This window comes from Centruroides vittatus, unplaced genomic scaffold (assembly GCF_030686945.1).
Source record: "Centruroides vittatus isolate TY-2023 unplaced genomic scaffold, ASM3068694v2 scaffold_1444, whole genome shotgun sequence".
NCBI classification, from domain to species: domain Eukaryota; kingdom Metazoa; phylum Arthropoda; class Arachnida; order Scorpiones; family Buthidae; genus Centruroides; species Centruroides vittatus.
The window spans coordinates 279,953-302,203 of NW_027122679.1; the positions used below are offsets into that span (position 1 = coordinate 279,953).

The following is a 22,251-nucleotide window of genomic DNA, read 5'->3' on the forward strand; positions in this document are numbered from 1 at the left end:
GACCTAGCAACAACAACACTGACGTTAAACAAAAACAGCTGTAGTTGCTGTTGCTGTCTTCTGTCATGATGTAATCATCGCTGAATAGATGTTGACCCTTCGGTCAAGTGGTGCAGAAGCATAGGGGGTCACTTCATACATTGTTTTAAGACAACACAACTGTGACAAAGATGTGTTCATAACTGTTTGCCAAAAACTTTTCCAATGTTGTTCATTATTTTATAAAAATCAAAATGTTGTCTGAGTAACAGAATATTAATTTTAAATGATTTCAAACCAATGATTGAATATATTACATAGTCCTTAAAATCACAGCAAATTAAATAACATATTTCCTCAATTTTAAGATGCATTATGTTGGCAAGTAAAAATGGATAAAATAGAGGCGTGTCTTAGACTTACTGGCATCTTATACTGTAACAAACCAATTATCAAGTTTCCAGAAATCTGGAATTGCAGAAAAACAGGCTAGTTTTGAATTTGGTAGACTGTTACACACCTTTACTTTACTGCACAGCAACTTTGTTTTAATTTCCATGGAATACATGTTGCAAAACACAAGTTTCACTAAGTTCTTTACTTTCCTTCATTTAATTTTCATCCTAAATATTACACTATACATGGTATTCTATATTTTACAATGATCAAATAGACCCTGCTTTAACCTATCCCATGTTGAAATTTTTCTCCATTGTGTGTGGCTGCCATGTTGAATTTTTGTCAATGTTAAGCCTAACAAAAATTTTACATTTTTTAAAAATAATCATGGCTATTGTATTGTCTGAAATTATTTTTCACAAACAAAATAGACATAATTTTTATGTTTATTAATATATTTTGGAAGTTAGTTATAATTTTTAAATTAAAACGACTAGTGACATCAAGTTCCAAAAATGTACTGATACTGTAACGAGATGCATTGGGTCAAACGCTCGAGGTCAGAGGTCGTGACCCTGAGAATTGTCGGGAATAACACAGGACAGGTTAAAAGTGTATTAACTTTTATCTGTTAAATAAAATTTCATTCTTAACTTTCTGCTGTTTATTTTATATTTTAAGTATATATTTAGCCCATGTCTAGAAAATTGGAAAATTCAAAATCCTGACTACTTCTGGTCCCAAAGCTTGCTCATTTATTTTGGACTGCAAATACGACACCGAACCTATAGTTGGTTCGGTGAAGTATCTGCAGCCCAAAATAAATGAGCTACGCCGATAACGAGCATGTAATTTAAACTCTTTTTCAATGTTTAAAATACCTTCCAGACAACATTATGATATAAAATGAATAACTATTCTATATGCAGAAGAGCATGGAAATAAAAATCTGTTTAAAGAAACAATGTAATACCTTCTTATTCAACAAAACACTTAAAACTTTACAGTAATGAAGCTGTTGAGTAATGTTGATTAGTCCAAAGAATCAGTAATCAAGTTTAGCATCTCTATTTCCTTACAAAAATACCTACGAGATCTGTCCGGAAAGTTCACAAACTTTTAAAATTACACACCAATCAATAATTGAATCTGAATGCAGTTTGCACAGCTCTCTACCAGCAAGTTTTTTTGTTCTATCTTCATTTATTATTATGTTATGTTCATTTGCGTAAACACATGTTGATTGCATTTTGTGATTTTCTTTCTGTAAGTGCAATTTAGTGAAGAGTTCCAGAATGGGCTAGGTCTGAAAAATTTGATGAAAAACATCATCACTGAGGATGAGACATGGGTCTATAGGTACAATGTAGAAACAAAATGTCAGCCATCACATTGGGTGGGAAAATCTTTACTGCAACCCAAACAGGCATGACAAGTTCAATCAAATGTGAACATTTTGCTCACTGTTTTGATTGATTCTGGTGTCATTCAACAGGAATTTCTTTCAGAAGGGAAGACAGTAAATAAGGAATACCATTTGGAGGCAATGAAACGTCCGACTGCTTGGAAAGGACTGCATCATGACAATGCTCCCATCCATACAATAGTGCCAATAAGAGTTTTTGGCCAAGAACTCGATGCAATTTGTTCTCCAACCTCCAAATTCACTGGATTAAACCGCAGCAGGCTTCTTTTTGTTTCCCAAATTAAAATCTGCTCTCAAATGTTGCTGTTTTAAACCCCTTGATGCCATTAAGGAAAATTTACTAGTAGAGCTGCACATCATCCCTAAAAAAGCATTCCGGAAAGTGTTCTTTATGTGGCAGAAATGCTGAATTTAGTACGTAGACTGAGGAGGGGCTTACTTTGAAAGCAACAAAACCAAGTAGCTTCTAAGTAAATGCAAAGTTGTTTGCATTTATTTGTACAAACACAAACTTTCACATAAAGTTCACAAACTTTCCAGACAGACCTTGTATTTTATAGCATTTGCATTGTTTTTATAACTTCTTGTTACTTAATTTTGTTGTTCAAAAATTTTCCTTCCATAAAAATGATCTTAAAATCCTATTTTGTACAAATGATGCAACTTAAAATTGAGGAAATATAGTATATTACTTAATGATCTAAAGAAGTTGAGTAAAATTTGAAAATTAATTACCATTGTAAGATAAACAGTCATCAAAATACGACAGCGTAATCGTATAGGCTCGAAGTAATTTATCAGCTTCTTGATGATTTTCTTTGTTCCAAGGCATTACTTTACCATGTGGCATAGTCCAAGGTTCAAATATATTATTCAGTTCTTCCCATAAGTTTACAATAACATCTGTAAATGTATGATATGAATTATTATTATTATTTTGAAAATGTTTTGAATGTAATTTATAACTGTGTGTCTGAATCTCGAATCTTCCGAACACCTCAAATTGCTGTAATTCTTTCAAATTTCAACCAAATTATGTTTGTATATTTTGAAATATAATCATCATTTAACCCAATCTTTTAATATTAATGCTAAACTTGGGCTGTATTAATAGTAGCATTAATATAGCCCAATATAATATCCGACAATTGTTTGGCGATAATATATATATTTTCCACCTAGTGCTTTGAATTTGAAAATCAGAATATACGGGATCAAATAACTCAAATATTAAATATTTAAAAATAAAAAATAAGTCTATTTTTATACAAAAATAGACTTTTCATCTGTGATACCAATTCAATAGTAACTGGCTAAAGATAAGCATAAATGCTACTTTGTAAAAAAGGTGTGGATAGATAACAAAGTACAATTTATGTGGCCCGTAATATATTGCAAAAAGCAGATCTTTTTGCATTACATTATGGGCAAAACCACTCAACTCTCAATCCATAAAATTTTTACTCATATTTATTAAATATGCAACAGGTCTATAATTGCAACACTATACAGGCATCTCCCACTTAATCTGTTCTGAAAAGCATATATTTTATGAGAAAACATTAACTGGAAGGCTATTCCCTATTACTTTATAATTTTTCCCATTTAATGTGTTACAATGTAAATCCAAAATTTCCAACTAATTACTGCATTACAGATGTGATCGTATACAATTTTTCTTTATTACCACACAATAGCATGCATACAGCTGTGATTTTTCCATTCTGACATTTTTGGTGACCTGATGTTACCAAAAATATGTCATGGAGGTCTCTCACAATTATTACAGGAGACAGGCATGATGTAATGACTGGAAACTCTGCAACTTGCTATGAACTTGAACACTTGTCTGTAAGAGAGCCTGGAGCACTATGACCTTCAAAAATTTATTTGTTTTCGTGGTTTTATTTTATGCCTGAAAAAATCATTTTCTGGTTCTTCTGAGAAACATCTCGGCACTCCCATCATTAGTCCACATTATTGCAAAGTTTGAAGAGCTCCCTATGGGAGAAATCTAAAGGACATTGTACTATAAACAAAACACAATTTCATAAACTAACAGCATATGACTTTGAAATTTGACACATGCAGAGAAGACACATTATAGGATTTTTCAGAATCATAAAATTCAAGGAAAGGATTACATTGATTGTAATTACCAATGTGAACAATAAGCAGAGAATTACCACCTTATGCATGTACTCATGCTAAAAAATAAGTGCAGATGACCATGGATTAAAGAAATAAATACTTTGAAGTTTTTGTCATTTATGCTTTCTTAGACACTTCTAGCATTAACAGAAAATACTTTAAACACTAATAATTAGTGTCTGGTTATAGCATCATTTGCCTGTATTACTGTATTTACATGTTCACACACACTGTTCTAATAAGAGCTCGACACTCATCTTCGGTAATTTCATCCCAAACTTCCTGAATTTTTTGACATAAGCCAGTCCAATATGGTGAAATCTTCCCCCACAGATTTCCAATATAAAAACAAATGATCTAGACTGCTAGATAGCCAACGCAACGCAACCCATTAATGTTGTGATTTCCAAGCCATGCCCTTGCTGTTTATGCACTTTGGCAACTTGCACCAGCCTACTGAAAAATTATATTTGAGTTTTGCAGTTTTTCCAGATATGAAAAAAAGTGCTTGGATGATTGGGAGGGTGTTTTATGCGTATCCTTTGATGTTTCTACAACAGAATTTGGAACATGGAGTGAATCTCCATGTCAGTCCAATCTGAAAGATTGTGTTAAATCTTATGAGTGCATTTACCACAGGATTGTCTGGTTGAGAATGAAAGTAGGATGTGCAAGGTTACTGTGTGTTGATGTGTATGTTCCAATTGAGTCTAGTGTGTTTGAAGAGAAGGACAAATTCTGAATGTCTGAATTCTGGATGTCTTGAACAAATGCAAAGCAAATGAAAGGATTGTGTTGTTAAGTGATATGAATGCACGTGTAGGTGTGTGTAGTGGACTTTTATGGCCATATGTTAGCAGGTATGGTTTTAATGGAGTGAATGAAAATGGTAAGCACCTGATTGAACTGTGCTGCTGCAAGAAATTTGTTCATATTCAACACGTTCTTTCCACCAAGTCAATCCAATGTATACTTAAGAGAACAGAACACTGCAGCAAAAGAGTATGATTGACTTTGTGATATATGATGAAAGGTTGAAATGGATTGTGAAAGATGAAAGGATTGCTGAATGGCTGGTGATATAAAGACAAAACAATGAAAAGAAAATTTTACAATGTGTGAAGGAGTATGTAAAGGAGAGAAATTACAATATAGAGAAAGTGTATCTGCTAAGCTAAATGAGCTGGATGTGTATGTTAGACAAAATCCTGAGAATCTCTGGGATGTTGTAAAAATTTGTGGAAGTGTGTGCAAGAGAAGTGTATGGTACTGTTAAGATGGGTATAAAAGTGAGAGGCATTGCATGGTGGAACAAAGAAGTTGCTAAAGCAATAAAGAGAAAGAAAACAGCTACCTAAAATATTTAAATGGTGGGAATAATTATGAGTACAGAGAGTGTAACTGTGAATGGAAGAAAATTGTGAAAAGAGCAAAGATTGTGTCGAGGACGATACAGCAGAGAAACTGGAAGTGGCACTTAAGGATGACCAGAAAGCTTTCTGGCAGTATACGAGGAAAATGAAAGGTATTGATGCATATGTAGGTACAAGTTTGAAAGATAAAAATGATGATCTATTGTGGAGGAATGAGAATGTATTGGAAAGGGGAGGGAGAGTATTTCAGTGAGCTTTTAGGATGTGCAGATGTTAATGACAAAATGTCTAAGCGTGAGGTTAGGATGCCTGTGAATGAGAACAATCGTGGATGTGAAGAGATCAGTGTACAAAAGGTGAGAAGAGCAATTGACAAGTTAAAAATGGAAAAAAGCTGCAGGTGTGGATGGAGTATATGCTGAAATGTTAAAATATGGTGATGATGTGTTGTCAGTATGTCTGACAAACCTTTTATGCCAATGCTGGAAGAAAGGGTGAGTGCTGAATGATTGGAGAGAGATGATTATTGTTGCTATGTATAAAACGAAAGGTGACAATATAAAATGTAAGAATTATAGGGGTATAAGTCTGCTAAGCATGCAAGAAAAGATATTTGCATGAATTCTAGTGGAGAGGATGATGAGAATTGCTAGGGCAAACATCTGGAATGCCCAGTGTGGGTTTGTGACAGGAAAGAGTTATATGGATCAAATCTTTGGATTGCAAATGATTTGTTCGCACCGAAGTAATTTTCAACAGAGTTTTTGCAGCATTTGTGGATTTGGAGAAAACATATGACCAAGTGAAAAGAGAATACTTGTGGGATGTTCTCTATGAGTATGGGGTGAGTGGGAACCTGCTTGAGGCAATAAAAGCATTGTATAAGAACAGCAGAGCATGTATTAGAGTGGCTGATGAAATGTCAAAAGTGGTTCTGTAAGGAACTGAGTCCGAACGTTATTTTTATTTTATTATTATTTCCGTTTTATTATCTTTTGTTTGAGGTTTATGTTTATTTAGGACGAAGGTTCCCCACCACTCTCTTGTTAGTAATGAAAAATGAAGATAAAACAACTCACAAAGAAATAAGCGCCATAGGAAACATCTTGCGCTGCCCAGCGGAAGTAACAGTCCGCAGAAAAAAAATGGAGGGGGAGTCCCCACAATTACTAGTAGAGAAATACTTGATAAACCGTCTTAAACATCCCAGAAAATTATGATAAATATTTTGTAAACGGTTTATAAGCTTTGTCAGAAACTTAAAGCTGCCAGAAAAGAAAGTTAATGTTAGCAACTAAGTATGTAAATAAGAGGAGTAACCCAGCTCAAGTGTGACGTCACCTCACAGTATAAAACCCGTACATTAACCGAAGAAGGAGAGGTGAGTTCCAAACCGAGGTGAATTCCAAATCGAGGCGACTTTGAGAGAGAGGTTAATTCGAAAGCGAAGTATTTTCTGATAGAAGTCCAGATTGATAATTGGATGATCCAAGGTGTTAAAGAGGAGTTCGATTGACGATTTGACGATATCGAAAGGATTGAGGAAATAGTTTTCTTCGTATAGTGAGGTGACGGATAGACGTTTAATTAGTAAGAGATTTTGTTCATAGTTTCTAAGTATTTGATTTGTCGAAATTCAAAGGGGAATTACTATTAAGTTAAGCTAAGTAGCCAAGTTTATTGTCGGGTTGACTTGTTGATTTTTGTTAATAAATTTTGTTTGGAATTATTGATATTTGTACGTAGTACGTTCTAGTTATTAATTAAATATATTTGAACTTTTGATTTGACTTGGTATTTATCGTTATTATTACTAATCTTTTGGTGCATGCTTAAAAGCCCAGGCCTGACAAACTAATCTCAAATCCGCGTAAAGTACCCGTTAGGTTAACGGAAGTTTCACCGACCATAATTATAGTCGGTTTCCTAAGATACTAAAATTAAGTACTTTACAATTCAATGTGACTATGGGCCTGTGACAAGGTTGTCTGATGTCTCCCTAGTTATTAAACATGTACTCGGACAAATGTGCAGGCAGTTGAAAGAACAAATAAGTGTGAAAGTGGGTGGTGAAATGTTCAATTGCTTATTATATGCTGATGATATTGTTCTACTAAACTGCAGCATTTTATGTTGAAGTTGAATGAGAACTGAGAATAAATGAAGAGAAAACGAAAGTTTTAGTGTTTAAAAGAGATGAAAAAATGAGTGAGTGCAAGATACAGCTGACAAAAGGGAGTTTGTTTACTTGGGAAGCACCTTTTAGAGGAATGGCAAAATAGACAGGGAGATTGGAAAACAAGTAAATGCTTGTATAAAAGTGGTCAAGTTTACAGGGCAATTTGTAAGAATATGTTTCCGAAGGCAAGTATGGCTGTGTACAAGTGTGTGATCTTCCCAACTCTGTTGTATGGTCATGAGGCATAAGAGCAGAGTGATTGCAGCTGAGATGAGATATCTGAGGTGTATATGTAGTGTGACAAGGAGAGATCTGGTGAGTAACAAGGATGTGTTGTGCAGTGTAGTATGAAAGAGAATGCAATTGAGCAAGTTCATCAAAGATATTCTCTCTACAAGGCCAAAGCAACGCAGATGTCAAAATATGACACGTGCAAGAAGTTGTATGTGGGAAATGTGGAGGAAAGGAAAGTGTGTGAAAGAGTGAGAAGAAGATGGGCTGAGCAAGTGGAAGAGTGTTTGAAAGAGAAACAGATTGAGTAAAAGGTGTCAAGAATGTGAAAAAACAAGAAAGGTGTGTATGGATATATCTGACAATCTTGCACCATTTCTAAGTGTAGTGCATTATTTCACCAGGACCTAGAGTGAAAGTTTGGTAAGTGTTCCTGGTGTGCTATGCCCTGCCCATATGAGGTTCTTCAGAGGACTGAAGCTTGTAAGGTGTTGTGCACAGGAAAGCCACTTTTTCTTGGCCTCCCCTTTAGGGAATGCTGTGACAGTGCAGTTGTATTGATAAGTGCAGTGTGCCAAAATCTCGAGTAGTCATGCAACTCCATAATACCATAATGCTTAACGGAAATTTCATCGTATGATTAAAACATTCAAAAAGAATTTACACTTTCTTTGGATAACTTGCTTTTGTTGCTTCCTATCTCAAACTTCGCTTTATTGCTGTAAACAATTCTGTTCCATTGTTGTTATTCCCACTTTTGGCCTTCCTTTTCTTTCAATTTTTCATTTGAGGTTTAGTTAATAAAGTCTTTTCTTACCTTGAAAGTGTTGGCTCATAATCATAGCATTCTCATGCCATCATATTGCACTATTATTTTATCTGATAAACTTGGATATATTTGCAGAAACTTGACTACAACAAGTTTCACTTTAGTAACTTGTTTACTAGTGGTTGCATTCTATTCAATCACCAATTCTGTAAATGATGCTTACCAGTTTTTTTTTCATAATTTTGCAGAGGAACATGAGATCAGAAGCTACTACAATTTTAATCATCCTGGATCAATGCTATCAGAAACTGTTAATTTGCTAAATTTTTAGCATTGTAGCTATCTGATGCAAGAAAGTTTACAATTACTTATGTAATATTGCAGCTTACTGCTTTTCCAGGTGCCATTTGTTTTATGAATTTACACTTAATGAATATTGATATTGTATAACATATTAAAATTATAAATAGAAACATTTTATTTTTAGTAGTGTCTAGGTATTTTCTGTTAATGCTGAAGGTATCCAAAGTTTCTTGTCATCTGTGATTCATTTAAAAATTTATTTTTTTCATAATTTATGAGAGCATTCGTACTTTTATTGCATTACAGTTCATCACAAAATAATTTTTGTAATTTTTTGTTTTGTATTTTCCTATCTTTAAATTAAAATGATGCTATTAATCAAGAGATGGCCAACATATTTTTGTTTGACTTGTATTTGAATGTTTATTCTCTTCCTTTCCCAACATTACTAGTATGCACATTCAATATAAACACATTTGAAATAAATTTATCAGATTTGTATTTGCTTGAATCCAAACTTTCAGATTGCTAAGATAATTTTTATTCGTCATAAGTTCATCGAAATTTTTCCAGTCATTCTTGTAAGTTTCATGTGATCAGAACACCTCAACATTTGGATTACAGAGACTAAAATTGTAATAATATCAACATTTTTATTTTTTGACTTTTCAAAATATAACTAATTAAATAAATTATTATTTTTTAAAACATTAAGAAATTACTGTTACAATTATTTATGTATATATTTAATATATTTATTTTATGTTTAATTGTAAATTTATAAACAATTTGAAAACCAAAAATAGTTTTATATATGTTTTAATTTGTTGTTCTGTCAATTAAAACAAAACTCCTGATGACGATCTACGAATCAGACCGAGAAATAGACAAATACACCAATATAGCAGAACTACTGTACAGTACATATATGTGATGGCAATTTAAAAAAAAAATTTAATTTAGCTCCTCCCACAAATTCCCTGATTTTTTTTAGATCAATACATACTGAATAATAATAACGTCAACAAAAATGAGCAACACATAATTTTGAAGCTTGATAATTGTTATTTAGAGTTAAATAAAGCAATCTATAAAAGGAAAAAAAAACATAAAAGTGTAAATTTTGATAAAAGTTTTCAAATTAATAATAAGCTTACCATTTTCATTAATGTTCACATGAGGATCAAAAAAAATCGAAGAAATTCTCAGATAGATAAGACTGTGGCCAAGCATTGTAAGTAAATTATAAACAGCAGGCAAGTAATACTTATATTTGTCGAACAAGTTGCTAATTTCACCAAGTTTTTTCTTAAAATGATTTGTAATTAATCTCAAAGTTTCAGATACCTATATTCAAATAAAGAAAACTTCATTTCAACAAAAATATTCCAGTTATCTTCGATATATTTTATTTACACAATAAATGTATATACACTCAATTAAATAATATCATTTTCGATGAAAACTGCATATGCTCCAAAGAAAAATATTAAAATACTAGATTATGGTAGAACCTCCCAATTATCCAAGGCTAACCTGTAAGTGAATATACTACATTTCTTACTGTAGTTCATATAAAAGAAACTTTAAACAACATGTATTAAACAAATAATTTTATAATAGGTGTTACTGTTACCTTTTATTATTAATTCCAATGTGAGAAACTATTCACATTAAAATGTAACTACAATAATACACATTTTTTGTTCTTAATGCTATTGTACAGTACATAGGCCTATTAAGCTGTGTAATGATAAAAATTATTAAATCCACTAAAATATAAAAAGAGGTATAAAAGATTTAATTTATACGGTAGCATTTTTAAATTTGCAATTTTTAATTAAAAATAGCGGCTGCCATATGTTTCATCAGTTTGAGTTACCCTGGATAATTGGAGTTCTGCTGTAATAAAACTTTGTTCTGCGTGCATAATTTAAATTATATCTGTATATAACTTTAAGTCACACACAAATAGAATTTAAATTTTGGTTTTAAAATACAGCTTAACCCAAATTTTACAGCATACTGGATTATTAATCTTTGCATTTAAATTTTAAAATACTTACGTCAGGCAGCTGTAAACACGATTTAGAGATGTAATTTACTATCAACTTGTTATCAATCTCCACATCTAATGACTCTAAAGGATATCCCACAGAATTCAAAAACATTAACCAAACATTTTTATGCAGTAGAAATTTGTCGGTGCCTGAAAACAATTAACAATAAAATATGTAATGGATTTTACAAAAGATATTTTCTTCTTTAAATTAAAATATGTTATTAAAATGCTAAAAAGTAATGGGATATACTTAAAAACTTTTTAAAAAACTTCAGTTAGTTGTTATGTAAATATCTAAAAAGGTAGTTAGTTGGTAAAGAAGTTTGGATACTAAATGTTGTTTATTAGAGATAAAACCATTAAATACAAAAAAGGAAGAGAGACTGAAGAGAAGTTAATTAATTTTTATTTAGTTATTCTTTAATGTCTTTATTGTGTAAATGCATTTCAATTCAACAATCCTCATCAGTATCACAGAGTTTCTCTAGAGTGGCATATAATTTCCAGATGGTGTTGATGAAAAATGACAAAATGTCAGAAGGTTCAAATTTGTATGTAATATAAAGTAAGATATAATAAAACCATTTTAAAAAAGTAATATATCTCAGATAAACAGTCAGTACAGAAGTTTGGATCTTAACAACTAACTAGCTTTTCTAGATATTTAAAAAATATTTGTTACAAAATATTCTATTTATACATTTTTCTCTTTTTAGCCTCTAGGTCAATTTGACCTGTTGTTTTTATATTTATTTTTTTATCTAATATATGAGCATAGTTATATAGCAGGAATATAACAGAATAATCATTCTTTATAACATTTATGAAGTACATAAAAATCTACAGTTTTACCACTACATAAGTAGGTAAAATATAAGCAAGTCTGTACTAATTATATCCAATGCACGATGGATTCTAGCACAAAAGTAGCTATATAAGTAAATTTTTAAAATTTATGAATTATTCATTTTTAATTTCCTTATATCAAATCAATTCTTCCTATTTCAAAACTAACATGTAAAACGTTATTTTTTTATAGTATAAGGACTTTTTTTAATATAATACTTGCATTGAGTTAACCTCATCACAACTTGGCCAGAGATCATCTTTTAGACAACTTATATTTATTCAAAAATTATCAAAATCTTTTACAAGACAGTCATAAAGGATTCCAAGTAATATTAGAATCTCATTCAAAGCCAAAACATTCTATTTTAGCAATCAAAACAATGTGCTTTTCAAATTTCTAATATAAAATATTTCAACTTAAAAAAATTATTCAACAAATTAACTGAGGGATTCAAAGCAGACATGTCAACATTCTCCCATCAACAAATTAACAGATTCTTTATTACAGCGTAACCAAATTTTGTACTTGAAAGAAATGAGAAATGAAATCTAAAACAAAAAGATCATCATGCACACTTACCCATTAGAAGTAGTTGTAATATTTCTCCATAATAAGTAGGAAAATGGTAAAATAAAAGGATTTGTAAATCTTTTAGATAAATCTGAAAAAAAAAAATCATTATACGAATAGTAATTTATCTATTAATTATGATTTTTCAACAATAATAATAATAGTTTTATATTAATGGATTATTATACTGTAAGAGATCTAGAAAAAAAAAAATACAAATAAATTTAATGCAAATTTATTTGTGTCAAATTCTTTTTTGAAAACTCAGTGTTGACATAATACAGTAATAAAAATTAAAAGCATTTTTTTTTTATACTGCAAAACACATTGTTTCATTAGAGAGCAACAGTGAAAATAATTTCAAGAATTACTAAATGTCAAACCAATTGCAAAATGATTATTTATGACAAAATTAAACACAAAATATACAAAATATAAGAATTAGTATTGCATCAAAAATGCTTTCAAATATTAACTTTAAACTTTTGTTCTAAACATTAAGTAGCAAACTATCAGAAATAAATAAAGATCCACTGTAATAAAACAATTTCCATATTTTTTAGTAGGATCTCATTTACTTTTAATCCATTCTAAACATTAAAATTATACAAAATGGAAATTATTATTTAAAAAATCCTTTACTATTAATTAAATAACAATTGATAAATGGAATTGTCTTTAAAAATTCATTTAAATTTTTCTCGTGTTAATTATTAGATTTCAGACTACTTTATGATGCATACTTTAAAAATAAACTTGTAAATCTAAAATTCCATATTTATAAAGCTAAGTTTTTATTGTCGTGTAAATATTATGTTTAATTTGGCATCTCATGATTATTTTAAATAAAAATCTTACTGAATTTTAATGAAATTTTTTCATTTCAACATTTCTAAAATGTATAAATAACCAGAATTATTTTCCAAATCGTTGATTTACTTACATCAAATGCTTGCTGTTTATCGTCATTTATTTCAACTCCCAATTTGCATAACGCTCTTCCGACATTGTGTATAATTTGATTTATGTTCGAACTTTGTTTTTTCTCACTCAGCCATCGAGAAATATCAAACTATTTAAAAATGATTTTGATTAACTTTTAAGTCTCATAACTTTCTCTTTAAAAAAAAAAATGTTAATAATTTCACCTTATTTAGAAGAATACAAAGTATGGAATTAGGAATGCGATCAATGCAATTAACTAAAAACTCGAACATTCTAATGTAATCCTCGGGTTCATTGATGGATGGATCGAACAAGTCTGCCACTGATACAAAATCCAATATATATGAATTGTGGGATATTGATTCTAACAGTTCCATTTGTTGACTTCCCACTCCTTTGATATACACCTAAAATAAAAGATAACCAAGCTTTTACATACAAATTCAATATATAAAACTTATACTAAAAGCTTCAAATATATTTTGTATTATAAAATGATTTGTTTCTGTTACTTTTTATCTTTTGACTTCAATATGAAACAAATTATTCATATAAAATATATCTACAATAATGCACAATACAATAACTGCAATAAATGTAACTATAATGACCTTATCAGATTAATATTAACAAGAGTTTTTAACAAATGTTCTTATATATAATACAATTAAATTCACTAAAGTATAAAAAGACTTAGCTATAAAAGATTCATTTGATAGAACTGTAAGTTTTAATCCAAAATGGCCCTGGAAGTCCATTTTTATCTGAGTTTAGTTATACAAGTAGCATCGGTTCACATTACTTCAGGTATTCAGGTTCTACTATATTATTGGTTAAAATTAACATTACTACCTCTCTTAGTATAATAAAGATTCCACAGTTACAATGGCATACACCACTATATAAATCACTGTTATTGAGAAAATTAATCAGTATTTGGCATTCAATCTACTAAAAACTTTAATAAAATATAAGCAAGCCAAACACTTTTGAGGAAATGGTTTAGGAACACAGATGATGTGTATTAAATCATACGAAATTCTTGCACCTTGACTAAAAATTAACTCAACTAGTCAGGCAGCATTTTAAAGTTAAACAGAAAATAAACTAAATGCATCTTCAAGAACTACAATATCAGGAAAGTATCATCAAACATGTTATTGTTATTTAGAAAAATGTATTCTAATTGAAACCAAAACATATAACATTAATTAATGTATCAAAAATTATTATATGTAACAACAACTTCATTGACTTACCATTCCAAGAAATTCTAATTGTTCTATTACGAAATCCTTAATTGGTAAAAATTCTTTTATTTCTTCGTCAACAAACTTCATAAAATAATAAAACAAATACTGTCCTATTTCCCGATCCCGTATTTTTCTAATTTCAAATAAAAAGTTTTTGTCGGATTAATTTATTATAAGATAAAAACGGTCACATCAGTTAGTATCTAAAAAAAATATTGTTAATTCAAATTTTAGATTATATCTTAACCAATGTCTCTTCTTAGATGGGAAGAATTATAATCTTTTATATTTTTAACTGAAGCTATTTCATTTGCAACAATATTACTGAAATAAAAAATGAGTGGATTCTTAATCTGTACATAAAAGTCATAAGCTAAATCAATGGAAATTCATTGCTTTCACAAGCAAGGAAAATACAAATTTCTCTTTGAAATTCATTTTTCATAGTTAAGACATTTTCAATGCTATTTACTTTAAATGTACACATTTGTAATTTATTCCCTTTAATCTCATGTGAATTACATACAAAAATTAGAGTTAAAAATATAAATGCAAATGTTTTGTTTGCAAATCTCTTAAAATACAAGAATTTTAACAGGAAAAAATTTTTGATTTACATTTTAAGAAAAGTCAAAAATTTAAGATAACCAAAGTACATGAATCACAAATATTATTTGACAGATATTTTAACCCACAATGACACGCAGCTTCTGTTTAGCAAAGAAGTGTGTGTTGGGTGACAATTTTCCATCGATTTTTTAAAATTGGCAATTATGTTCAGCATAATTATTCTTCCTTCAATTTGACAGTTCTGAAAAATCCTGTGATTGTATGACCTTGAAATTTGGCACACACTTGTTTAGTTTATAGAACAATGCCTTTGAGTGGATTTGCCTAGGGAATGCTTCAAACTTTTCAATAGTGTAGTCTATGGAAAACAAATCCAGCTGGAAACAAATGACGGTAGGGCAATGTTTCTCAGAAGGATAAGAAAATAATTCTTCTGTATTTTTTGGGCACAAAATAAAGCTACAAAAACATTTAAATCATCGAAGGGTATGGAGTTTGAGGTCATAGCCACTTGTCGACCCCCACGTCACAATGTTGTGCATAACTGACAAACACTCATGACATCATGATTTCCTATTGTGGCAATTTTGAGAAGCCTATGTAACTAATAGCAGATGTCAGAGTTGAAAACTTTTAATATCAGAGGAGAAAATTGCCACCTTACACACGATTGAGCATAAGGTAGCAATTTACACAGTGGGTTTTTTGAGAGCCTGTGATATGTGGAAAAATGTTTTCAACTAAAATTTTTAGTCAGATAGATAGAATGTAGCATATCATATTAAGCATAGCTAAATAAGTCAATCTGGTGAAAATTACAGTAAAAAAAACTAATAGGCACAGAAAATCACAGTCACCACATGATTATTTGTTTTCTTGATATTTCAACCCATAATAAATCAATAACTCAGAAAGATGTTTAAAGATAAGCCCACTGTAAAAGTTAAATGGTTTAATTTTTGTTGCACTTATACTTTTTAAAATATTAAAAAATTTCAATATAAAAAATATATGATTAAATAAACCATTGTTCCATATTTAATAGTTTAAATCTACAATAAATTCATGCTTATTGACTTTATAAAACAAGCTTGTAAACACATAGAAACACCTTAAGCTTATTAAGGAAATAAATTGAATACGAGTTCATACATTTTAAAATAAATGCTTCTATATTGTTTAAAAGCATAAACTGTCATAATGCTAAATCGCCAAGTCAAACTGACTTTTGGACATAATTAGATAGTTATTTTTATGTCTTATACCAGGGTCATTCTAAAGGAAAAGAACGTTTTGATCTGACGAGCCGCACAGTTCTCCCCCCACCACTACATCATGGACAATTTTCATTTTTTGCACCAGTCTAATGCTAACAGCAAACCACAATGCTCGTTTACTGTTTATAGTGTGGCAAAATTAAAGATTCCACCAAGTGTGAGATTCGTAGTGTAATACGCTTTTTGAATGCGAAAAAAGTCCGCCTTATCGAAATTTACAGACAGATAACCTAAGTTTTCTGTCTGTAAATTTTCACTGACTATGCTGCACCATTCAAAACAAATGGTGGGGATTGTTGTCCAGAGGCACTGTGCTTCTTCTGGATAATGCATGTCCGCATGCTGCTGCATTGACAAAGAACTTGCTTCAGCAGTTTAAGTGGGAAGTTTCCTCCTTATAGCCTGGACTTGGCTCTAAGTGATTACCACCTTTTCCCAAAACTGAAGGATTTTTTTTTGGCCAGGAATCACTATGGAAGTGGCAACGAACTGAAAGAGGCTGTTAATGACTGGTTCAAGAACTTGGCGATAACTGAGTGTGCAGAAGGCATAGAAAAACTGGTGATACGCTAAGACAAATGTTTAAATTTGTATGGTGACTACGTAGAAAAATAGCTAAGTTATCATATGTGCTGTAAAATAAGTATTATTTCATTATCTTAAATAAAAATATCTAGAGAAACAAACGTTCTTTACTTTTAGAATGACCTTTGTATTTGTCTAGTGTAATTTAAAAATTCAAATTCAATATAACACTTAAGTATTCATAATTCTATCAATTTTCTACAAATTAAAATTTAACTGATAAAAATATACCCACTTTAAATAATTCGTTATGTGAACTGCAGAAATTTTAAAGTTTTCAGGAAAAGGTTGCTGTATATCTCTATAAATAGTATAATGTTCACATCTGTTTATTTCAATCTCATTCTTCATTTTTGTATCACATCTCATCTGTTTACACTGAAAAAAAAATAATTTAATTTATTTTTTGTTTCTTTTTATATAAACTAATATTACTTTGTAAAAAATAAAAAATACATCTTATATGTTTTAATTACATAGATAAGAATAAAGCAATATATGTATATACATATAACAAACAACTCTACTAAACCCAATACCATGTAATAACAAATCTAACCAATGCCATTAGTTATTGGCCTAATAACGACTATAACATTAATCAATTACCAAATAATTTGACACTAGAGGAAGGCATTAGGCACCATCTCTTAATAAATTTAATAATTATAATTAAATAATTGAAATAATGTAGATTACTGGAAGAAAAGAATTGGCCTGGAGTGGGACTCTAATTCACAACTCCCGCTTACCATGTGGATGTGTTGCCAATTACACTACCTAGACCTCTGGTCTGATCTCGTCTTCCAGTATATATAACATTACGCTATAACCATTGATGGTTGCTATGGTGCCAGCTGGGGTCAATGGTTATAGCGTAATGTTATATATACTGGAAGACGAGATCAGACCAGAAATCTAGGTAGTGTAATTGGCAACACATCTGCATGGTAAGCGGGAGTTGCAAATTAGAGTCCCACTCTGGGCTGATTATTTTCTTCCAGTAATCTAAATTATTTAAATAAAATATGAAATTATTTAGTTAAAAATTATATAATTTATCTAAACTGTATAGAATGTATGTAGATTTGTTTTAGGAGAAATATCACTACTGCCTTTATAAACATGTAAAACAGCGAAGCCATTCTTGGGACGAAACTATGTCTTGGAGAGCGCAAGCAACGCATGCACAAATCTTGCACTACTGCCTGTTTGTACAGAGTATCGCCATTTTGAAATTTATTTTGACTCGTTCTCGGTCCCCTGACTACATACAAGTCTGGTTTTTTTAAGTGTGCATGATTTGGGCACCAAATACTATGCCAAATTGCAACTCCTGACATGTACAGTACTTCTTATACCTCTAAGGTGTCCAGCCATTGCCAGCAGTGTGATTTTATAGATGAGACATAGTCTCGTCAAAAATTATAATTATTGAAGAAAATGCTTTTAGCCCTAAGTATAATTAAATTAATTAAAAGATAGATATTTTAATTAATATAATTATTAAATTTATTGAGAGATAGTGCCTAACGCCTCCCTCTAGTGTCAAATTATTTGGTAATTGATTAATATTATAACTGTTATTAGCCCGATAACATTGTAACAAATCCAACCAATGCCATATATCATATAGTTCATAATCTACATAGTGTTTTGGAAAGAGCAGTTATAGTCAAATTTATCTGGCCGAACGGCCGAGGTGGTAGAGTGGGTGAAGTGTTGGCCCGCCACTCTAGAGGACCCGAAATTGTGTCTGGTATGATCTTGGAATATTTTGCAGTTTGTCCAGCCCAAAAGGGCTGATTGATCTCTGGCCCTTCTGGGTTGGGCTAACTGCATAAAGTCCATCCCACCAAGGGTCTAAAAATGAGAAATCCTCTTAAGAGTAAAAAAATTTATTTATCTATCTTTATCTCAAAATTTATTTTTCCCCTGCATTTTCAGCCTAAATTCAATATACTTTCCATTTTAAATTTTCTCCCAAAACTTCTAATTCTCAAATTATGAACTGAAGTGTTGATTACAAATTCAAAGCTCAGTGACTATGTTTTGATAGCTTAAACTGAGGGGGGTCATTGCAACACTGTTCTAACTCTCTTGGACTCTCAAATATTGATGCCATTTTGTTGCTTTTAATGTGAACTAGCTTCCTTTCTACAAAATGGATCAGATCAATTCCCCTTCTATACCAGGGGTCTCCAACCCGCAGCCCGCATGCGACCCAATAAACGTGTAAACAAAACCAACAAATTTTTTAAAATTTTATTTATTTATTTCAGCAGCATAAACTCAAAAAAGAAGTTTCACAAAGCCGTAAACCTTTACACATATTTTATTTTTGAGTGGAAAGGAAATATTTTCAAATACTTGGGAATGTGTGAATGAGGAAGGAATACTAAATAAAGCTGGAGTTGTGACTCAAAGGATTATAGACTCAAATTCAGGGAAAGGAGAAAGGACAAAAGATAAAAAGTAGTGAGAAAGGTTAAATAGACCTTCTGTTATGCAAATCCAACCCTTAATTTTCCAACCTTCCTCACTTCTTTACCTTTTGTCCTTTCTCTCCTTTCCCCACATTTGGGTCTATAATCCTTTGAGTCCCAACTCCAGCTTTATTTAGTATTCCTTCCAGCATTGCAAGATTTAGCTAATTTGCACCAAATTTGGCTACTCTTTTTTTTTAGTTTGGCATAAAAAACATCATTTGGCACATTACTACTATCGCCCAAAAGTAGCCATTTATAAATATATTAGTTGAATAAAAATGCACTTTAAAATGGTGTTTCATCATTTCTTTTTATTAATTATAGACCCAAAGAAAATAAATATCTGTTTTTCAAATAAATTTTTGTTTGCCTCCTTTATAATAAATGAATTTATTTATTTCAAAGTAAAAATTGAAAGTGTCTGTAGAAGAAATTTTTTAAAATATTTTTTTTCGTGATAAAGTTTTAATACTTATTACTATAATCTAGATGTGTTACAAGTATATTATATATACTTGTGGCCCAACTCTATGACTTCTTCCAATGTGACCCAGAGGAACACAAAGGTTGGACACTTCTGATCTATACTTTATGCTGGAGCCAGTAATCTTTTCTCTGAAATGAATTTTATTTTTGCTAGAGTGCAACATTGGTCCCTCCGAGACCCAATAAGAAACCAGTACTAAGGTTACACACAACAAAAATGGCCAATGTTAGTTTTAATAGTGAACTTTTGAGTCTGAAAAATATGGAAATGAGCCATCTTTGCAAGTGCACAGCCTTTCTTTGGCAAAATAACTAATTGTGAATTCATTGAGATAAGAATCCTGTTGTTTTCAGTCACATTACAGTATCAAAGCTCTGTTGAACACCCACAGAAATATTGTGTTAAATACTCTTATTCAGATTTAGAGTGATTACGTAAATCCTGTTAAAGTGCAAAATCTAAAAAATGTTAGCCTCACATCAAAATATTCTAAATCAAGGTTAATAAAAAAATTCAAATAAAGTTATGGATATTATTGAATTTTAGAAATACATACCCACCATTCACCTTTCAGTCTTATTTCTCAAAATAGCACTGACAAAAGTCAGAAAGTAAGGTAGATAATGAAGACCTCTTTGGCATTTGTGACTATGAATAATGTGTGTTGTACTAATTATACCAATGTACTAAAATTATACAACACTGTTATGATTAAACAATGTTTCATTACATTCATAAAGTCAAATATTTATTCAAGTAACTTTATTCACTTTGTAAAATAAGTACCAATGTTTATGTTTGAATTGTAAGAATCTATACAACATTTATATTAATGAAATTTAACTTTCAAAAAATTTTTAAACTTACACTTTTTTGAAAGCATGCAGCACCTAAACATCCTTTAGAGCATGGAACATTTGCAATAACCTTAAAAAAATGTAAAAATAAATGTATTAGAATTCAATGATATGGGAAAATGCAGTTTAACCACTTACAAAGATACTGATTTCTATAATTCTAGAAATAGCTGTTGACTTTAACATTGATCTAAACAGATTTAAATTAACTACAAAACATTTTATTCAACAAACTTTTTATTTATATTAATTAGTTATTGTTTTCTTTGTATATCATCATCAATTATTCATCATTAAGTTTAATTTCTTGATTAAATTTAGGCATTATAGCTTTATCTTGCCATATCTGATATAAATAATACGTACCGGTTGATCTTCATTTTTATAAATTTCCAATATTTTCTTTGCATATATTGCATCTAATTCTTCCAATTTACTTAGTTTCATTAGAAAGTCTCTAAAAAAATAAAAATCCACATGTGAAAATTTTATTAATTTAATCAAAATTATTAAATTAAATTTATTTATTTTAAAAAAATTATTAAAATACAAATACATTAAAATTATAATGGAGTTATGAATAAGATAAATTTTGATAATACAGTAGAGCATCAATTATCCGACCCCCGATTAACCGACCGCGTTCTAGTCGGCAAATTCAAATGTCCGCTAGTGATGTGGCGCTACAATATTTGGTTATGTCTTGGCTACTTTAATATTATTTTTGTTAAATTTTTGCATGTTTTAGCTGGCAGCACTGGCTCGACCATGAAAGGGAGGCTAGTATTTAAACCAGGCCTAATACACTATACTAATAATGTATTTTTTCATACTTTTCGGTTATCCGACCAACCCCAGTCGTCCCCAATTAAGTCGGATAATCGATGCTCTACTGTATTTAGTATAGAAAAATCTACAAGTACATTAAGAATTTAAAAAAATTCAAATTGTTTAGAATTCTTCGAATTTTAAAAGTCAAATATGTTCCAAACCTTTGAACTCTAACAGTCTGCTCAGATGGTTAGAGTTTGATGGATTTTGGAACACATCCAACTTTATTCTTAATTCTGAAGATTTAAAATGTTGCACAGCCTTATAAACTATTGAAAGTTTTTAGCTAGTTAAGTGTAAAATATGAAGAAATTTGTAAAAAATGATGGCATACACCAATATACAGATAATTATGAAAATAATAATTTCTGTACATTTAATATCAAAAACTTCTCATTAAGTTATTTTTTGTTTTATATTGATTAAAAAAACTCACTAATTGGTTGTTTTAATTTTGCTTGACATGCAAGAATTCTAAACTTTTCTGTGTTTTAAAAGTCAGTTCCTGATAATGACATTTTGAAAATGTCAAAAACATTTGAAGTATTTCATAAAATGTGTTCTTTTTTGTTAATTTAACATGCTGTCTTCATAATTATGAAGAAATTTACTACTGAAATTGAAATAAATGAGAAAAAAGTATATTCCACATTCAACAGGATTCT

At 30.4% G+C, this 22,251-nt stretch overlaps 1 protein-coding gene across 1 annotated transcript in view; it reads right to left on the reverse strand.

Annotated features, from left to right (window-relative positions):
- Positions 1 to 22,251, reverse strand: part of Epg5 (ectopic P-granules autophagy protein 5) — a 123,087-nt gene that overhangs the window by 15,351 nt on the left and 85,485 nt on the right. The window contains exons 27-36 of the mRNA XM_067284658.1: positions 21,122 to 21,212; positions 20,766 to 20,825; positions 17,158 to 17,300; positions 14,497 to 14,623; positions 13,441 to 13,644; positions 13,236 to 13,364; positions 12,302 to 12,383; positions 10,877 to 11,019; positions 9,968 to 10,157; positions 2,540 to 2,707 (exon numbers count right to left, since the gene is read on the reverse strand). Coding sequence (XP_067140759.1) covers positions 2,540 to 2,707; positions 9,968 to 10,157; positions 10,877 to 11,019; positions 12,302 to 12,383; positions 13,236 to 13,364; positions 13,441 to 13,644; positions 14,497 to 14,623; positions 17,158 to 17,300; positions 20,766 to 20,825; positions 21,122 to 21,212 — 1,337 coding nt within the window. The remainder of the gene's footprint in view (positions 1 to 2,539; positions 2,708 to 9,967; positions 10,158 to 10,876; positions 11,020 to 12,301; positions 12,384 to 13,235; positions 13,365 to 13,440; positions 13,645 to 14,496; positions 14,624 to 17,157; positions 17,301 to 20,765; positions 20,826 to 21,121; positions 21,213 to 22,251) is intronic.